Source organism: Bombus huntii, unplaced genomic scaffold (genome assembly GCF_024542735.1).
Source record: "Bombus huntii isolate Logan2020A unplaced genomic scaffold, iyBomHunt1.1 ctg00000058.1, whole genome shotgun sequence".
NCBI classification, from domain to species: domain Eukaryota; kingdom Metazoa; phylum Arthropoda; class Insecta; order Hymenoptera; family Apidae; genus Bombus; species Bombus huntii.
In genome coordinates this window covers 884,120-903,898 of record NW_026099319.1, presented here as the reverse complement: position 1 = coordinate 903,898, position 19,779 = coordinate 884,120, and the positions used below count along the sequence as shown (strand labels likewise).

Here is a 19,779-nt window from a genome sequence, read left to right as displayed (position 1 = left end):
AATAAATATTATCGTTCTATTATACTAATAATAATGAAGGAATACTTCAAACAACACAATAACATATTTGGAATTTGGAGAAATATTACGATATTTTCTACTTAGAAAACATTGAAATAACGTGATATACGTACCAAGGGGAATTAGTTGTAGCCAGAAGAACTACATTAGAATTCTCATTAGACACTAATCCATCCAATCTAGAAAGAAGTTCTGATCTGAATCTCTTTGCAGGTTCAGACAATATACAGTCTCCTTTATTTGTGGCGATCCAGTCAATCTCGTCGATAAAAATAATTGTAGGCGAATGACTATAGGCAAGTTCAAATAAAACCTGTTCAGTTTAACAAATGTATTATTCATTAAATATTATATTCGAAATTCCTTAAATTCATTGCCTCATCACGAATATGATATCATTTCGTTTTCCAAACAACTATTCTATTTATATATAAATGACGAAAAATAAAATCAAATCTTTTTATACCTAGAATCTCTCCTTCATAGACAAAGGAACAAAGAAACTTACATAGACAAAGCAACTTACACGTATATACTTCTCGGAATCGCCTCTCCATTTGCTGACCAATGAGCTGGCAGTTATGTTAAAAAAGGTGCAATGGCATTCTGTCGCGACTGCCTTCGCTAACTTCGTTTTCCCTGTTTTGTATATTTCTTGTAAACACGTACAGAAATGAAAAGAATACGAGTATCTTACCTGTACCAGGTGGGCCGTACAGCAAAATACCTTTCCAGGGGGAAAACGGGCCATCAAAAAAGATAGGATACTTAAGGGGATACACAACGGCCTCCTTAACAGCGGTTTTACATTCCTCTAGGCCTATAACGTCATCCCAATGTACATTTAATTTGTTTACTATGATCTCCTGTGACGATACAAAGATAAAATGGCGTCTTCTCTATATTAAGTAAGTGTTACGTAATTTGATATTTGAAGCGTTACTGAAATCACGTCATCGTCGATATACGTTGGACGGTTTATCGACGGGAATTTTATCGTTTAAAAGCTTTACGATACGTATATTAATCGAAAATAACTTACGCATGAGATGTCCTCAGCAATCTTTCGTAATTCCGGATTATCTGAATAAAGCTTTTCAACGCATTTCAATATCTTCGATTGCATGGATTGTTCCATTGGGACGTTAAATAGCTCTTCTGATGAACGTCCATCATTCTCATTGGGGAATATTGACGTCACTGTCATTGCGAGATTAATATGATTCGTATTGTCATCAGTTATCTTCTGCTGTAGATTCGTCTCTTTCACAGGCTCACTTCTCGCTTGTTTACTAACAGATTTGGCTTTTGTCTCAATACTTCTACAAACACTGGATCATATTGTAATACGATACGTTGAATACGTTGAATACCGTTTAATATCGTTAAATAACTTAAATTCTTACGTTTTGCTTGCATTTGTCACTTCCCTCGTCATTTCCCTTCCAGTTATTTTCTTACACAATATGGGATATTTTTGAAATTTCATCTTGTAATAATTTTCATACTCTGCAACGATAATTTCCAAATCGATGTTGTCGCAAACCCGATGTTCGGGAGATAGACGAGCTTCCCGGAATAATACATCGCTAACGTCTATATACATAAAAAAATGTAGTTTTTAATTAATTATAATTTTTAACTAATTAAAAATATTTTTCGCAATGACTGAACACTATAAGATAACCATCAAACAACTGTTTTATCTCTAGGTAAGACAGGCAAAAGAATGTATTTACTATATAAATCCCCGAAGATAATTTCTTGTCTTCTGCTTTTTAATTTCCAATTTTTAGATGGATAAGAATAATTTGAATTTATACTTCATATATTTGTTTATAACTAGTTAATCTACATAATCGATTGAGTTATTCTTAACTACTGAATTACCGATGTCGAATTTTCAAATTTGGTTTCGCCTTCTCTCTCCATGATGTCCACTGATTTCTATTTCGATTGGTCACTGACACTATTCAAAAGAATTGGAACTAGGAATATATTTTAATTATAATATACTCACCCATTGTGTTCCAAATAATCACATACAAGGTGTAATATGTTCCGATGACGTTCCGAAATACGACTCTCCTCCTAATATAATTATTTTTTCATTACAATAATATAAGGTTTTTCATGTAATTTTTTGTTACATTTACGAATTCAACGAGTTACACATGATTTTTCATGAAACACGAACGTTAAAAATATTTGATACAGCCTAATTATAAAAATTGTTAGAAGCAAAAGTCATAGATACTATGTGCGAGTATCGCATGAAACGAACAGCTATTAAGAGAACTGCAGCAATATTACAAATCAAATAACAAAACACACTCGTCTGTGACGTGGAAATTCTAAAATCTAAAATCTAGAATATTCCTTACCTTTTTTCGCAGATTATAAAATATCTTATTCATACTACCTTGCATCGATAAATCACCGTTCATAGTGACACTTTCAAATCGCCTATCGTTTCTCAATGGATACGAGAATTTCCGTTTATTACTTTAAAAACAACCCGTCCATTACGTTTCTCTTAAAAAATTCTTTCAACTCCGTTGAAAACCGAGCATCAAACAAGAGACAAACGATTTGTTGCCATGGAAATGTTTGGTTCACACATAAGCAACGCACAAATATAATGATAGAATAGCTGAGTGTGTGTACTGTATAGTAAGATGGATGCAACATGGAAATAGAAAGAGAACACCATGTATAGATACTTCCTGTCCTTGTTTAATCAGGCATGCACACTAGTGGACACTGACGCTGCTCGTATACCGCTGTTACATATTTCCTGTACAAGTGCGCGTCAATAGACAAGGACGGAACATCCTCTCTCTACTTCTCTATCGCGTTTTTAGTTCGCTCACGCGCTCTGTACTTATATCTATTACATTTCCACCATAAGCAGCGGCCGTGCAGTGACTTACAAAAGTTCCGAACGGTTCCATCCTGGGCGGACGGTTAATTGCGTTCGGTACTTCGAGGCAGGAAGGTGAGTACAGAATCGCTCCTCTTAGTACTCTTATTAAAAGTGTTATCATCGAATATAAGTTTTTTCAATAAATTCTTATCGTTTTACAATCTTTCTAGAATACAATGACGTCAGCAATCGATCATTTTCGCGAATTTATTGTAAATTAATTGGGGGAATATCTGGAGTTCTTTATCGGTTTCGACTGTAAAATCAGCAACTATTCGAATTTTTCATTCATAATTGTGACATTTTCGACTCTTCCGTTGCCAAGACCCTCTTGAGAGATTTTTGGCACGTTCCATCACCCTTGTTAAACGAGTGCACATTGGTGGATATATTGATTTTAAAAACCAATACGTGAACGAGGTTTATTATCTCACTGGGACAAAGAAATCCGTTTTATTCGCGAATTTTCCGTGTTTCTTCTTAATTTTCGTGAGTGTCTGGCGCGGAACATTATTTGAATGAACTTTTCATCGTTCAGATTATATTTCGTTTAAAAAGATTGAAATTGATGTCGAGAAGAAATGAAACAAGGTGCTCGGGCATTCCATCGTTTCCCGGGGAAAGAGAAATATGAAAAAAACGGTCGTTCTTCCTTCTGCCATTTTCGTCCATTACCAAAATGGTATGACCCAAATGTCCCGGGCCGTGAATCAATCAAGCGAATTTTGAATAATTTTTGAATAATATCCAGTTAATAATTTGTGAAACAAATTAATTTCATTTTATTGTTGGAAACAAATTAGTTGGATTTTTCTTTCTTTAACAGTTTTCGCCGGAGTTGACCTGACGTGCTACTTCAGTTTCCATCTTCGCTTCTCGAAACTTCCAACGTCCTTGGTGTTGGAGTCTCCTTGCTCAGGTGAGTACATAGCTTCTAGATACTCGTCGCTGTTCATCCCTACGAGCCTCTCGAGCTTTAGTTGTCAATTGTTATCGTTAAAGGAAGAGAAGCTCGCGACAGATGTTATCGAACAAATCGTTTGTTCTCGAAAAGTTCGAACTTGTTCGTTGCGTTTGAATATATATGGACGGACGCCATTTTTCATGACATCTTCATGATTTGTCATGTCGTGAGTGTAGCTTCTGACTACCATATGTTTGTGATTTATGTGAAATTTGACCACTATACCGTGATAGAAAAATATTTCCAATGAATTATAAATATTTTACATTGTGAATTATAAATATTTGTTACAAATTATATCGTACTTGAGGTGAAAATGAACCATATATCTGCTTATGGAATACGAGGTAGTAAATCATTCGAAACATAATAACGATTAATTAAGCACATATACAATAACGTTTACGAATGAATATTGCGAATTATTGTATGGCTTTAATGCGGTATTTAATGTTTTGATTGCGGTCTTTGAAATGGTATCATAGGTGCTGATATAATATCGCGCGAAAAAGGAAAGACCAGTGGTTAATATTGCAGGTGCACCAGTGCGTTGCGCTCGTCGGGAGTGGTTTTGACGCCGGTGCCGAGGAGAGACGCAGAACGTGTTCGATCGACCCGCGAACGTAGCCCGTGTTCATACTGCGACAGAGTTCGTTTCAGTTAGGCTCAGTCGCTGTTTGTCCGTCGACAGCGTATAGTCGCGTCGGCCTACGATTCCTTTTTTCTTCTTGTTTCTTTCGAACTCTTTCGTAACAGCCGTTCTATACGTACGCCGCCAGTATATCGCGTGATCATCGTTCCCGTTGCTTCCCTTACCCTCTCACGTCCTTCGAAGAAGACCTCCCTTTGGTTTTTCCTTGTTTGGAGGGAATTCATCGCTCGGACACATGGACTGCGAAGTACGAGGGTATTCCAATTTTTTAATATATAAATTTAGTTTCCTCTATGGTGTTAGAGAACATAATGCGAGCATTTTATGATATAACGAATATATTCGTATATATTTTAGTTTATTCATTCGTCAAATTTCCCTAGTAGGCCGGCCTGCAGCTCACATGCAGCACTTAGTAAAAATTTGTTTTGTTAGAGGTTGGCCATTCTTCTTGCTATAAAAATATCGTGAAGTCATATCATATGATAAAGCACCTTCTGAAAGCTAGATGCTCGATAACGAGCCTAATGATTCTCGGTAGTTTGTAATGTCAAGCTTTGAATTGGCGAGATCGCTTTGCTGTCAAACCGCCGTCCAGCGGCGACCACATTCTTTAACCACGTTCAAGGGGTGTATCACGCTACAGAAACCATCAAAGGGTTTGCAAGTTAGTTGCCTTTTAGAAGTGGGGCAGTTGGTTGTTACATGTCATCCGTAGTTGCTGGCTGTTCTCCTTAGTCGCCATACATCGTAGAGACGACGGTTATAGTTGCCAGTTGTCCTTGCTAATGGTTGCTTGTTGTCGCTAGTTAGTTCTCGTTATCGTTATGTATTCCATCAATCACGCGAAATTTAACGTATGGGATTTTATTCTTCTTTATTCTTTCTGTAGGGAAATTTTTTAAGACGAGGAAAATATAGAATATTTCAAGACGACGGTAAGGTTTGAATTTAAGTACCTATTTTATGATACAACAAAGTGGAAAAACGATTTAATTTTATAAAGTTTAAGGTAATTTTTTAAAAAACTTCGAATTTAAAAGATTCAAATAGATATCTTAAACGTAATTAAACCCTCCATATCGTAAGAAATTAAATGAAATTGCGCAAGAAAGTTAATACATTTAATGTATTATTTTAAACATTTATTTAAAAACATTTATTTAAAATTTAAGTGTAGGCGTTGACGCGCGCGCGCCATTCGAAGCATTTGTCAGTTCGTTACATCTGCGGTAAAAGTTGTAACTACGAAGAAGCTTAACATATGGTGCGTCTCAAGACGACAGTAAAAAGTATTAAGAGATTTTTCGAGATTTTTTCTTTTAAGTTTCCAAGTACTTTTTCTATTTAACTTTTTTTTTTGCATTTTCTCACAATATTCGATAAATAGAGACGAAATATGACAGTTCTTAGTTCGGGGATTTATTGGTTCGAAAGTTACTTCAAAAGTGTTTCTGGAGTTTGTGCGGTTAATACTTTTAAACTACTGAGTACGACTTATTCCGTATGGCTGGACAAATCTTTGTTGATACTGTAAGCGTAACTGGTCCGGATATTGTCTTGTGGAGATAGAAAAATACACGAAGTATTGATTGAACTACATATTTTTTTAATTCTTTTTTAATTCTTTTAGTTCTTCATATATTGATAATAGAACGATATTCCGCTACTTTGAGCACAATATAGTAATGTTTAAATAAATAATAAAATTTACGCATTTCGTCTTCATGCGTCGATAAGAAAATGCAAAAAAAGTTAAAGAAAGATGATGCGTAGATGCGAAGTTTAGTCAGCAATAATATTTAAAACCTCTAAAATATATTGTACACATTTATTTGCAAATAAGCTCAATGAAATTAAACTGTAACTGTGTTTCCAATAATGTCTTCGATGTATTGCTCGCCATTATGTCGGATTAACAACTCTAAGTGATCGACCTTAATCACTAAATGGCGGCCGTGATTCAGTGGTATAGCTTTACATATGACGGACATCGCAGGCGCTTATAAGACGTCTATTGTGAAACGTTTCCAATAGCACCGTTTATGTGATAGTGAAATCTGAATATATATATATATCGCTGAAATATATATCGCTTATCACTTGAGTCTGACACGATCGTTTTTAAATAGAATCACAATTTTTTATTCTTTACAAAATCAGTCTATAAAGATTATGTGCAAATAAAATAGATAAATAGATAAATGGTTGTACAAACTTATAAAACAGATATTACAAGTATATCTAAATAAATGATATATTTATAAATTGTAATATTTGATCTAAAGTTTAAATAAATAAAAGAGATACTCGTGACTTACAATAAAAGTATTTTTTTTTCAATTTTTAAACAAAGCAAAAGTGGATAACAATTTTTCAAAATGTAAAAATCAACACAATGGTTGGTTTCTTTAATTAATCAATAACGTTTAAAGTTAATGTCCAGAGTGGTTTGTACATTTTGTATTTCGCCGTATTTCAACGTTCGCTGTGTAAATAGAACTTGATGCCTGAAATATCGAAAAAATAATTAAATCCGATCGTTCCGTCGAATTTGCAAATTGTATACTCGTGTAAAATCGAGTGCGCTTGTGTATGCTGATACGAAATGTGGTAGTATATTTTTCTTTTTTCGATTATCGTTATCACTTTTTGTGTGGAAAAATTAATTCCGTGAAATGGAAGTGCAATCAATACGGTTTATCACGAAATAATAGCACAACGACGGTACATATTGGTATTGACGTCAGCTTCACAAAATTTCTCGAGTATCGCGGTCGACTATTTGGGTTAAGAATTCATTTTCAAGGTTCTACAAGCACGAGTATCTTATGGATATGAAATTTTCAGTGTACATTTTAATAACCATATTTCATATTGCATGCTGCGGTCCAAGAAAAATCCGCAGTTAATATTCTGCTAATCCCTGCTGCTTTTAAAGACCATAAGTAAGGTCCGTAAGGTCGTCCGTAAGGTTTAAAAGATTTCGAGTAGATTTGTATTACGTATTTTATCTTCTAATTTTTAAAGAGAGGGTCGTGTTTAATTAATTGAAAATGACGAAACTGTAATGGGACATTATTATCAAATATTAAACGTGGTTCCATTGGGTACTTTTATGGTCTTTGCGAGATATATATGCATTATACGTTGCTATTAGCAACGCGTAGCGATGAACGATGGAGAGCAGTACCTTCGTTATCTCGTCTCGGTTGTGTACATATCAGTAATGCACAGTACTCGTACTAAATATCTTACAAATTCCATACAGATTTTCAGATTAGTTTCGAATAATACCAACACGACCATGATAGTCACAGTACAGTATTAAATAGTGCCACTATGCATAATACACTCCTAAAATGTTTCTACAAATATATTTGTCCGAATATTTTTGTCAGCTACTATATCCTAACCAGGATTTATTAAACAATATATAGATTTAAAAAAGAATATATAACGACATTACTTGTTTAGGCTAGATTGGTTTAACTTGTATAGTTTTAATAACTGTGTAAGATCAAACAAGAACTTATCGTTAGTTTGGCGAGATTTGATTACACGAAGCAACATAATTGCTTTGAAACTCAGGACAGAAAACAATGTCAACCGGTAGACGCGTTTGTCTGGTGAACGTGTAACGCGTGAATAATAGATAGCGACAATCACGCAAACGCTAGTTACAGCTGACTTGGCTTACATTGTAGCATTCAAACTAGAGTATACGAGCCGTAAGCGCTATTGAAAGTTCAAAGGCCGACTAGTGAGCTTCATCCTATCTCATTTTTTAATCAGGCGATGGATCAACGAATCGTATTGATTTCGAGGATTATTATAGTTCTGTGGCAATTTTAAAGCGTGGTTTGTCTAATCTTGTCTCGTTAGCTACAGACTCTTTGGCGAGCAGCCTGAAACTTGATCCAGTTTCGAGAAAATGAAAAATTCGTTTCTTCTCTTTGCTTCCCTGTTCCCTCTTTCCTCCTTTTTCCCTTTTTACATCGCGTTAAGACCCGTTAAATAATATTGACTGCCGTGGACGCTGGCTGAGAAGTGCACTTTATAACTAGCTTTAAAATCACTGACGTCGATGAGGACAAAGGTAAGTTAGAGGGTCATTTATCTGAGCTGGTGTTATTCGACCTGAACTCTGCAGCTTTTTAACTGGTCTTTTGTTACGTGTAAGAAGTATGTACTAAAGCTTATTTAGCACCAATTGGTTGCTCAAAGTCGAGATATACATACCTATATTATATTAATACGTTACAGAAGATTACGCGTTAGTTAGCTTATGAGAATTTATAGTGTGTCACAGATCACAAAAGCAGAATGATTACTTTTTCATAAACGATATATGTATATGAATTGAAAGTTTAACTATTACGCCACATACTTCTCTCGATAAACGTCGTCGAGTGCATATTGTTAAAGAATATTAGCCATTTGAATTAAATAGTTTCGAAGATACTAATGCTTCTGTGAAGTTTTTGCAGGCTGTTAATTTTTTATTGAGATAGTACAAATTTTGAATAACTTCGATTAGAAATAAAAATCACATTACATTAACGCGTAGAATGTAACGTAACGTAGATAATGTAAATATAAATTATATTACAAGGAAATAATACGGGTAAGTAATGTGAAACATTCTGGTTAAAATTGCATCCTTTGAAGGCTAGGACACACAGTACTTACGAAGTAGATTAAGTACCAAATGGGGTACTTAAGAAAATTCATGTTGTCATTGTTTAATAAACATCTTCAGCTAATAGCTTTCTGCAAAAGCTGGTTTAAGTTATGCTAGCTTATTCCTTATTAATTGCAATTATATTGTTCGTATCTCCTAGAGGATTAACAATCCATTTTTATAATGGATAATAAAAGTAAATTCCTATTAGGTTGTCCCAAGTTTCTTTCGTTTTATAAAGAAATGACAGATGCACAACATATTTTGTTTTATGTTATTCTATATTATTTTACATTAAATTGGAAAAAGGTGGATCACACGTAATTCAATAAAATAATATAAAACGAAAAATGTTGTACATCTATTACTATCTTATAAAACGAAAGAAACTTTTAAAACAACCTAATATTTCTCTACTACGACGCTTTTACAGTGCTAAAATATTTGATAAAAATGTTAAGAAATTCTAATATTGATTTAAGCGTATCGATTTATCTGCTCTTCATATTTAATCAAACAGAAATTGTTAATTATGATTTCCACTTAAAAGCGGATTGCATATTATGAGGATAAATTATCAAATTCATCTCTAATATAGACATTAGAGAATCATTCATAGCCGCAATCCTGTTTACCGCTAACATTCCTGGTACTCAATAATTCATTAGGTGATTGCTTTAGCCGCACAGAATACACCTACAAATAATTAATCGCGATTAATATTCCATCGACTTTTGAAAATCCCTCATGTGATCTATTTCATGCGATGAGAATACGTATAAATTGAGATTGCGATCGACCATCCTCAGTCGGATAAATCGAGTGATTCAAATTATAACACAAAAAAAAGTTAAAACTAGTTACATTATCTTATTCAATTTTTATGTATTATTTGGCGGAAGAAACTTTGGTAATTGGTAAGTAAAGTTCACCTCCTTAATGTTAATGATTTTAATATGTTATTAAGCTCAAAGTTCTAAGGAATTTTCTATATATATATATACATATACATAACTGTATGCGTATATGTATAATATACGTATAACAACCAAAGTTCAGCTCTCAAGTGTACGCAAAACTTTTATGTTCATTTTACGCTATACCAGTATGTTTCATGAATTTGTTTGCTAACAGTATCGAAACAAATAACAAGCAGAGGACGAGCTATTCATGAATTGTTTTGCCAGCGTGTACGCTCCCAATATTTTCTATTTGAGAAAACATACTTGTTGCTATTGCAACTACAAATATTTTTACAGTCGACGCTTTTGCCGTGAATCATTGGCTAACATGTAAAATCGAGAAAAAACATGGTTTATTGTGATGGAAATGTGGAAAACCGCAAAACCGATATAGAAGAGAAAATAAAGGAAAGGAAGATAGATAAGTAGAAGCTTGGGGTCAAGTTTAATTCACTGAAACCGAGCTGCTTGTATTATCACAAAACAAAATTGCCAGTACGTCATTTCCGTACTCTCGTCCTCGCGAAAATGGTTTCGCTTGTTAAGGAAAAACGAAGAGACAGGGAAGAGAGGAAAAAGCAGACGGAGAGCGCTTTTAAAAAGCTGGCGAACCGTGTGTTACCACAACGAGACACGCGATGCTATTTGTCGCTTTAAATTGTGCCGCAACTCGTTTTTGAGATCTTTGCCAGGGGCGCGTTAAAACATGCTGAAAATATATTTCTGGCTTTTCTGGGGTTTAACTGAAATATGACAAATAACGTTGTAAAACATATGTACTTATGACTTACAGAGTAATTGAGTGTACAAAACATATAGTATGCAAAATAGCCAGCGATTTAGGGCTTTAAAAGATCAAAAGGAAAGAAAAGAAAAGAAAAGAAGAAAGATAATATTTTGTGGCAGTCTAAGTCGATCTAAGAAAATAGATAAAGGGAGGGAGGGGCAAAGCTAGTTAATCTGGAAAGAATCCAAGCGTCAATTTCAAGCATTTACAGAGAATCAAGCGGGCCGGTTAAAGTCGTGAGTTGAGCAATTATCCCGCGTTAGGTTCAATCAGGTTAGTCCCACGCGAAATTGATCCAACCATGCGAAAACGAGTGTATTCTGATTTCTGTCGCAGATACTTCTGGCTAGTGCAGTACCTACACGGTGGTTGTTGAAATAGCCGCTTCTCATCTATTTTCCCTAGCGCGGACATCATCCTTTGATCCCTTACGACTAACGAAGTTTTCGAAGATGTACGGCAGTTTGAGATTCTACTTGAAAATGATCATGATTGCGGTCTGTGTGCCGTCTGCTCTTCTTTTTGTCCTCCGTTAAAGACTGGTAAGTTGATACTGATTAATTATGCGATCGAAACCCTATATAATGGCTACAAAAATGCCGCTAATATAATATTCCTTCTTTCTTGTATCTGTCTGCCTCTCAGGTCGTTTTACTAATTACAATAAGTAATTAGAGCGCAAAGAAGTCGAAATTACTTATTGTAATTAGTAAAACGACCTGAGAGGCAGACAGATACAAGAAAGAAGGAATATTATATTAGCGGCATTTTTGTAGCCATTATATAGGGTTTCGATCGCATAATTAATCAGTATCAACTTACCAGTCTTTAACGGAGGACAAAAAGAAGAGCAGACGGCACACAGACCGCAATCATGATCATTTTCAAGTAGAATCTCAAACTGCCGTACATCTTCGAAAACTTCGTTAGTCGTAAGGGATCAAAGGATGATGTCCGCGCTAGGGAAAATAGATGAGAAGCGGCTATTTCAACAACCACCGTGTAGGTACTGCACTAGCCAGAAGTATCTGCGACAGAAATCAGAATACACTCGTTTTCGCATGGTTGGATCAATTTCGCGTGGGACTAACCTGATTGAACCTAACGCGGGATAATTGCTCAACTCACGACTTTAACCGGCCCGCTTGATTCTCTGTAAATGCTTGAAATTGACGCTTGGATTCTTTCCAGATTAACTAGCTTTGCCCCTCCCTCCCTTTATCTATTTTCTTAGATCGACTTAGACTGCCACAAAATATTATCTTTCTTCTTTTCTTTTCTTTTCTTTCCTTTTGATCTTTTAAAGCCCTAAATCGCTGGCTATTTTGCATACTATATGTTTTGTACACTCAATTACTCTGTAAGTCATAAGTACATATGTTTTACAACGTTATTTGTCATATTTCAGTTAAACCCCAGAAAAGCCAGAAATATATTTTCAGCATGTTTTAACGCGCCCCTGGCAAAGATCTCAAAAACGAGTTGCGGCACAATTTAAAGCGACAAATAGCATCGCGTGTCTCGTTGTGGTAACACACGGTTCGCCAGTTTTTTTTTTTTTTTTTTTTTTTTTTTTTTGATATCGGTGACTGCCATATTCTCTTGAGTTTCCAAATCGTAAAGAATCTTTCCCCAGGGATTGGTCAACTGTGTATGTCCCCATGCGACGTAACTTGCTTAAGGAACACGAGCCGGTGATATGCAGGCAACGTATAATTGATTATCATTCGCTCTGAAACGCTGAAGTAATGACCAGTGCAGTGGTCCAGTGGTCATATTGAATGCCGCTGGATATATCAGCATTTGGCAACCTAACCCAGAGAAGCAGGAAATATGAAGCCACCGAATACCAATTAACTTCGTAGTTGCACGGTTCACATTCCATCATTTCTGAATATGCGAGGACAGTCCTCTTATTGTGCTTTTAATTCTTTTATTTGTTTCATTTTCAGCAAATATACTGGTTTTTTAAATTAAGCTTCTTTTTATACAGAGTTACAGATTATATTAATTTTATATAGAATATATTTAAGAAAGATATTTAATTTTTTGCTAGTTAAGTATTGATCGATTAAGTTACTGTACCTTTGTTCCGATAAATGCGTGCCATTTCCTCGAATCTAATATCATAGCAAATGCCAATACCTATTTTGCAGCCCTTCACATCGAACGTCGTTAGGGAGTTACCAGGACTGAGTGAATCACTCTCTCGAAAAGTAATCTTATTAGGAATGTCGATGTCGAATAGATGTACCTAATAACATAAAAATGTGGTCGCTAATTCTATTGCTGCAACTTTTGTAATTTAATATCAAAGTTACCAACTCCTAAACTTTAATTATTTTTTATTTAATAACTGACAGCGTTTTTATCACTTTCTTTTATTAAAAAATCTTATCATTTAATAATGTTTAAAAAGGAGAAAAAATAAGTATAATAATATTTTAAGTATGTGAAAAATTTATACAACAACAAACACATTACAACAAAAATGGGCGTTTCCCGTATCATAACGTATTTTATAAACCGTAAATTATAGAATTGGTTATAGTATACGTATGTACATATGTATATTCCTAAATTATTCCTAGATAGAGTCACTTTCTTCACCCCAATATTTTCAAATTCAAAGCCATAAAGGAATATATTACTTACCTTTCGGTGTTTTGCTATCAAAGTTCCATCGGGACCCCAAATAGTACAGGTATTGTACAATTTAGCGCCCTCTATTTCAGGCATCGTACCACCAACTACATAGATGTTGTTTTCTTTAGCTGCGTTCGATGAAGCAACGCTCGTTTCACCATCAGGAATACTCTCGGCGTATTTTGGAAAGTACTCTGCAATGCAATATTTCAATTAATGAAGAATAACTGTCTTTTGTTCCAACCATAAATTAAATTGGAATGTTTGTCAGTTTTTTATTTTTTAAATTATTAAAATAACTAAGTTTTATATTTCGACTTAATTAAATATGCAATTACTTAGCTAATAGTATATATAATAAATTGTTTCTACAGGTTCAAAATGAAAAATGAATATTTAGAAATATTTAATTACGACAATGCTATTTGTGTTAGCATCAGTGGCTTGTTACTCAACGACTTTGCTAGTACTTTTTGAAACATAAAGTTAGTTTTCAATTAACACTTATACTAGAGGCGGAATTATAAATGCAAAATAATTGATAATACTAATTTATAAGTACCTAATTATTAGTATCTTAAAAAATATATTTATACAAAAATCACGATAATCATGAAAATGGGGAAATCCTATATTCTCGAATCAATTCACAATTTATTTTGTATATTAATTAGATTCCGCGCTCATCAGTGCGTACTCACTGGCGACATCGAGAAAATGTATCGGCAATTCCTCGTACGACCAGAGGATCGGAAATATCAAAGGATATTATGGCGCAGCGCGAGTGGAGAAACAGAAACATATGAGCTTAACACCGTAATACTCTTATCATAGAAATAGAAGCAGTCCTCAATTCCCGCCCGCTAACTCCTATCTCCACCGATCCAAATGATCTCCTAGCTCTCACTCCCGGACATTTCCTCATTGGCGATTCATTAATATGCTTACGTGATCGAGATTTCAGAGACATTCCATCGAACCGACTCTCCAAATGGCAGCATATCCAACAGCTTAAACAACATTTTTGGAACCGCTGGCATAAGGAGTATTTGAACGAGCTAACCAACCGCAATAAATGGAGCAAGGGTGGACACAGCATTCAAAAGGGCACAATCGTCATCCTCAGAGAGGACAACGTTCCCTCCATGCATTGGCCTCTGGGTCGAGTTATCAAGGTTCAACCAGGCGCCGATGGTGTCATCCGGACAGCTACAGTTCAGACGGCAAAGAGCATTTTGGATCGGGGCGTCAAAAGGCTTGTCCCACTGCCAATTCAACCCGATCTCGAGAAACCCGAACAACTAGCCACCGAGACGAAATAAGATGGGAACTTCAACCACACCTCGCTAGTTTGATCGGTACCCTCTCAACGGGGGGAGAATGTTACGCCATGCGGCTTACAATAGGTCATATTCTTAACTATCGATCGCGGCACTATAATGTCGCAGACGGATCGTCGCGTCTGCCCGGCAAACAAACATGGTTCATTAAGCAGGGCGACTTCCAGAAACGTCGACTCGTGGCCCGTATTTTACCTCGCAGTAAAAGAATGTGGCGTGATCCGAACGTAGTGGGGGTCGCCTTCCAGAAAAAACGAAAAAAATCGAAAGGCGTTCAGAACTTTTCGAGAAGTCGAACCGTCAACACATGTGGTATGTCGCGCATTACTTATCAACCAAAACGCAGTTACATTTTTTTTGTTCCATTTATATCTTTCTAGTTAATAAGTTGTTGAAATAAACATTAATTTATTTGTGTTAATTCTGTGGAATTTCATTGAACTACCCTTATTATCATAATCGAAATAAGGGGATCGATCAGTTCGTGGCGTCGATTATTTAATCGTAACGGGAACTTACAACTCTCGTTGACGTGCTATCTCGCGATCGCGTCTCTCCGCGAACGGTCGAAACAAAATGATTCACTAAAAACTGTCCTGAATTCCTAAGAATTTATTTACCGAAAAACTGACAAAGTGTTTATTTAAAAAATGAGGTTGAAGGTAGTCCTTTTCTTTCATTTCATTCATTTTCATTTTCTTTCTTAAGTATGGCTAACACAATATCTAATCAATTAAAATTTTATATTTTCACGTGAAAAGTTTCTTTAGATAATTATTATCAACATGATGACTCACTCTTACGGATTAATACGTGTCTGTAGGGCAATCCGGTGGACTGGATCGGCTTTTTACTTCGAAAGTTGAGTAATCGGTGTCGCTTTCTTACGCATCTTTGAACTGTATAAATGTTTTAAAATTGTTTGATCCAGAATGTACCACACCGGACAATCAAGAAGGCAGGTGCCTTGACTACAGAAAATGTAAACCTCTGCAAGAAATATGGCAGATACAGTACCGTACAGCCACCGATTTTTATAGACGATCAGTGTGCAGATACCAGGGCAATGTTACGATCGTTTGCTGTCCGAACGATCCAAACAAAGAGAAGAGAGAAATTTTAATAAAAACTGTGTATAAGTATAAGGCTTTGCGACCACCATACTGTGGTTTTAGCAACGTCTCTCATACCAGGGTGGTCGATGGTAAACCAGCTGAACTTGGTACGTTTTATGTCTTTCTTTCCGATTAATAATAAGCCATTTACTGCAAAGAATGAACTTTAAAGGCATTAAACAGCACATCAATGTACATTTCAATTAGACTAAATAATAATGCTATGATTTTATCGGTAGTAACTTTACTTATTAACTTGAATTATTTCTTTCTTTTGCTTCATGTTAGGAAGAGTATCTTTTTGCTTGAAATAAAAAATTGATATAGGAGTAATAATATGGATAGAGATCAAAAACTGTTAGGGCAGAAATTACACGTTTGAACTTTATAGTTCAGTATAGTTCAAATAGAAATTATATAGAATTATTTAATAATTTGTATTCCACTGGAATAAAAATTTAATTTCTGTCTTTATCAAATCTCTATTTCAGAGTATTTGTACGTATGTACTTATCGTCTGCTGTATGATCGAATATCGAATAGGTAATAATCGTTGTTACCCGTTATGTGAGAAAAAATTATGTATATTCACAACTATGACTATTGCATTTTAGGCGCTTGGCCATGGATCGCTGCATTAGGTTTTCGTAATCCCCGAAACCCAGACAAACCACTATGGAAGTGCGGAGGTTCCCTGATATCGGCTAGGCATGTTTTGACCGCAGCACATTGTGCACATATGGATGGAATAGAAAACATACACAATCATAATATTGCCATTCTTAGATTGGTGGAGGAGGTGCCATTTTCGAGTAAGTCCTCAAATATATATATATATATATATATATATATATATATATATATATATATATATATATATATATATATATATATATATATATATATATATATATATATGCTATTGAGTATTACTGAAGTATCATATCCTGAAATTTCTTACTGTACACATATATTGTGTCATAAAGCGTGTATAATTCTTTCTCATACTTTTGGTCATTCGTTTCCTGCATTTTCATTTATTTTTTTATTTTTCAGGGTACGTATATCCCATTTGTACGAAAGAGCCCCTACGAAAGAGCAACTTCGTCGGCTATAACCCCCTTGTTGCTGGATGGGGAGCATTAAGATATAGTAAGTGATATCAATTTTATAATAAAATTAAATAGTTCCAGTCTTAAATATCTTTCTTATTTTCTTCGTAGGACGACCACGACGTAATGCATTAATGGAAGTACAAATGCCAGTGATTAAGAACGCCGAATGCAAAATAGCTTATTCCAAATTTCCTAATGCACCTGATATCACTGATGGTATAATATGCGCCGAACATGCTCAGGGTGGAGAGGATTCTTGTACGGTAATTAAGTTACAGAGTTACTACAAACTATACGGTATCTGAAGACACGTCGATTCGAATTAACATCAAATCGACGTCTTAAACATTAAAAATAATAGATAAACACAATTTAATAGTTTTGCCCACTTCTCACACCTCGTTATGGTATTTAATCTAATTTCCTTCTAATCTTAGTTTTGCTCAAAATACATATAACATGTACGTTATAAATTGGAGTATTTCAATACACAAATCAATAGAAGATTATTACTGTATATAAGTATAATTTCAATACAATTCGATCGATATATTTCAGTATCTTTGATTAAAAATTTAACGATCCTTTCAGGCTGACCGCGGCGGACCACTGCTGATACAACATGAATTAACCTCGTATTTAATAGGTATTGTGTCTTATGCTTATAAGTGCGGCACAGCTGGGTATCCCAGCGTTTACACTAGGGTCACATCGTACCTTGACTTCATTCTCCAAGCGATGCAATAATATGATATTACTGTTCCATAAATATCATTGTGTAAAAAACGTAAAGTTGGATTTTCTTATTGTGGAGATAAGAAACAGCTCAAATTTACATTGTTTTGTACGTTACAAATTATAGGCTTAAAATGTACGAAATGTAACTTTGAAACGACACTAATTTTTTACGCACGATAAACCTCCACGACTTAGGTATGTAAAGATGATAAACGTGTATTAATTCTATTAATTTGGTAATAATAAACCAACTTTCTGAGAAGTTCTGTAAATTTCGTTTCTGTTGTATCAAGAGAATAATGGAATATTCCACTTAGATCGTATACTTCTTGTACGTACGTACAAAATTTTCCGGCTAATCTAAAACACTTCATAAGATAGAGAGCTTCTGGAAATTCGGACACAGAGAGTGCATAAAATACAAGATAAGTCTCGTGTCTTTCAAAATTATTTTTTATTCGCTAAAAACGTCCTGTGAAACTTCACTTATTTTTTATCACTTTCCAATTCAATACACAGTTTCAGCATTTTTGACTATATGTAAGAGAAATTTCCATTCAGCCAAAGGTGTACTTACAGATTATAGATTCCTATACGACTCTCAGTAAAAATTTATCCGCACTCCAGATAGTTAAAACTTCTGTCGACCGTATTGATCCATCTGCACTCTTCGTATGACGTCAATATCTGTTCAGTGCTGCTGCGCAGGTTTCTTTGTGTTACGTCAATTCGTTTGTGACCGTTGCGCGAGTAATGGCGCTTTGCAATGGTGATTTGCAGGAAAACAGTGCAGGATGCTGTGATTCGTTTCTTGTGGTCGGAGGTTATGTTTGATGCCTATATTTATCAAAGATTTAATGCACATTATGGAGAAAGTGTTTTGTCACGAAGTGTGTTTGAATGGGCACAAAAGTTCAAAGAAGATCGCACAAGTGTTATGAAAAAACAGCTGGACGCCCGTCCACATCCACGATGACAACATTGAACGTGCTCATGAACTTATGCTCTATGGAATAGACGAGTGACACTGGATAATGTGGCAAATCATTTGCAAATCAGCCACGGCTCTGCTTATGCAATAGTGCACGACAGATTTGGATTTTAAAAAGTTTGTGCGAGATGGATGCCGAAAAAGCTGATGAAAAGGTGAAGACGACGATGCATTCGTGGTTCGCAGCTCAGCCCAAAACATTTTTTAATGAGAAAATACAAAGGTCCTTCGGCAAATGGACAAAGTGTATACAGAAATCGAGTGATTATGTCAAAAAATGATGTATGTCTTTTTTGACAATTGCTTAAAATAAATTCTACACCGACAGAGCGGGTAACTTTTTACTCACCCTCGTAAGACACTTAAATTTCCAATCTATTATGATGAATAAAAGAGCTTATACTATTAAATCTAATTGTATTTTGTTGCATGAGAGTACACGTGTATGTGATGTACATTACCTTTATATCCCCTTGAACGCTTCAATATTGCGCATATATACTATATTTTGTACAGCTTCTATAAAATTTCGTATGTTTGTTTAGGCTGTTAATCTAGAGGCTGGAGTACAAAGAAGTGGCACAATGATGTGGGCTGATGACATTTATAATTATCAAGGAATCACCCCTACATTCGCTCAGGTATATATCGTTGACTATAACGTATTTAACATATATGATTGTTAGAATATTAATAATTAATTTTTAATTCTATCAGAATTTTAATGAAACTGTCCCTTGGGAAGGAAGAACTGATACCTTGATATCACGGTTTGTACATCCTATATATACGACAAATTTTAGAACATTATATAACGAAGAACCAGATCGTCGTGGCC

General features: G+C 35.0%; 3 protein-coding genes across 5 annotated transcripts in view; 1 reads left to right on the top strand and 2 right to left on the bottom strand.

The window, feature by feature from the left end:
• The window catches only part of LOC126875780 (katanin p60 ATPase-containing subunit A-like 2), a 292,008-nt gene that overhangs the window by 1,753 nt on the left and 270,476 nt on the right, over positions 1–19,779 (bottom strand). Inside the window, exons 2-7 of the mRNA XM_050638657.1 lie at positions 2,042–2,112; positions 1,428–1,617; positions 1,064–1,352; positions 719–887; positions 548–660; positions 135–334 (exon numbers count right to left, since the gene is read on the bottom strand). Coding sequence (XP_050494614.1) covers positions 135–334; positions 548–660; positions 719–887; positions 1,064–1,352; positions 1,428–1,617; positions 2,042–2,112 — 1,032 coding nt within the window. The remainder of the gene's footprint in view (positions 1–134; positions 335–547; positions 661–718; positions 888–1,063; positions 1,353–1,427; positions 1,618–2,041; positions 2,113–19,779) is intronic.
• On the bottom strand, positions 9,720–18,610 carry LOC126875798 (omega-amidase NIT2-A-like). Of its 3 annotated transcripts, XR_007693673.1 has the most exons (5): positions 18,528–18,610; positions 13,652–13,836; positions 13,082–13,250; positions 12,088–12,807; positions 11,676–12,024 (listed from the first exon to the last, which is right to left on the bottom strand). XR_007693673.1 is itself a non-coding variant. In XM_050638704.1 (4 exons), exons 2-4 carry the CDS (start codon positions 13,733–13,735, stop codon positions 9,912–9,914), a joined length of 285 nt encoding a protein of 94 aa, XP_050494661.1. In that variant the 5' UTR covers positions 13,736–13,836; positions 18,528–18,610; the 3' UTR covers positions 9,720–9,911. The 3 variants fall into 3 exon arrangements, 2 of the variants coding, with proteins under 2 accessions (XP_050494661.1, XP_050494660.1); XM_050638704.1 differs by lacking the exons at positions 11,676–12,024; positions 12,088–12,807 and adding an exon at positions 9,720–9,943; XM_050638703.1 differs by having other exon boundaries at positions 11,676–12,807.
• On the top strand, positions 15,153–18,652 carry LOC126875784 (venom serine protease Bi-VSP-like). The gene is made up of 7 exons (XM_050638673.1): positions 15,153–15,294; positions 15,914–16,204; positions 16,712–16,909; positions 17,154–17,249; positions 17,321–17,475; positions 17,804–17,858; positions 18,530–18,652. Exons 1-7 carry the CDS (start codon positions 15,192–15,194, stop codon positions 18,556–18,558), a joined length of 927 nt encoding a protein of 308 aa, XP_050494630.1. The 5' UTR covers positions 15,153–15,191; the 3' UTR covers positions 18,559–18,652.

Coding starts and splice junctions, on each gene's coding strand:
- LOC126875784 (XM_050638673.1), top strand. CDS start 15,192: ATGTGGCGTGATCCGAACGTAGTGGGGGTCGCCTTCCAGAAAAAACGA. Junction 15,295..15,913: donor TCGAACCGTCAACACATGTG/GTATGTCGCGCA, acceptor TGTTTGATCCAG/AATGTACCACACCGGACAAT. Junction 16,205..16,711: donor TGGTAAACCAGCTGAACTTG/GTACGTTTTATG, acceptor ATTGCATTTTAG/GCGCTTGGCCATGGATCGCT.
- LOC126875798 (XM_050638703.1), bottom strand. CDS start 13,735: ATGCCTGAAATAGAGGGCGCTAAATTGTACAATACCTGTACTATTTGG. Junction 13,251..13,651: donor TGATAGCAAAACACCGAAAG/GTAAGTAATATA, acceptor TTATGTTATTAG/GTACATCTATTCGACATCGA. Junction 12,808..13,081: donor ACGCATTTATCGGAACAAAG/GTACAGTAACTT, acceptor TCTCTGGGTTAG/GTTGCCAAATGCTGATATAT.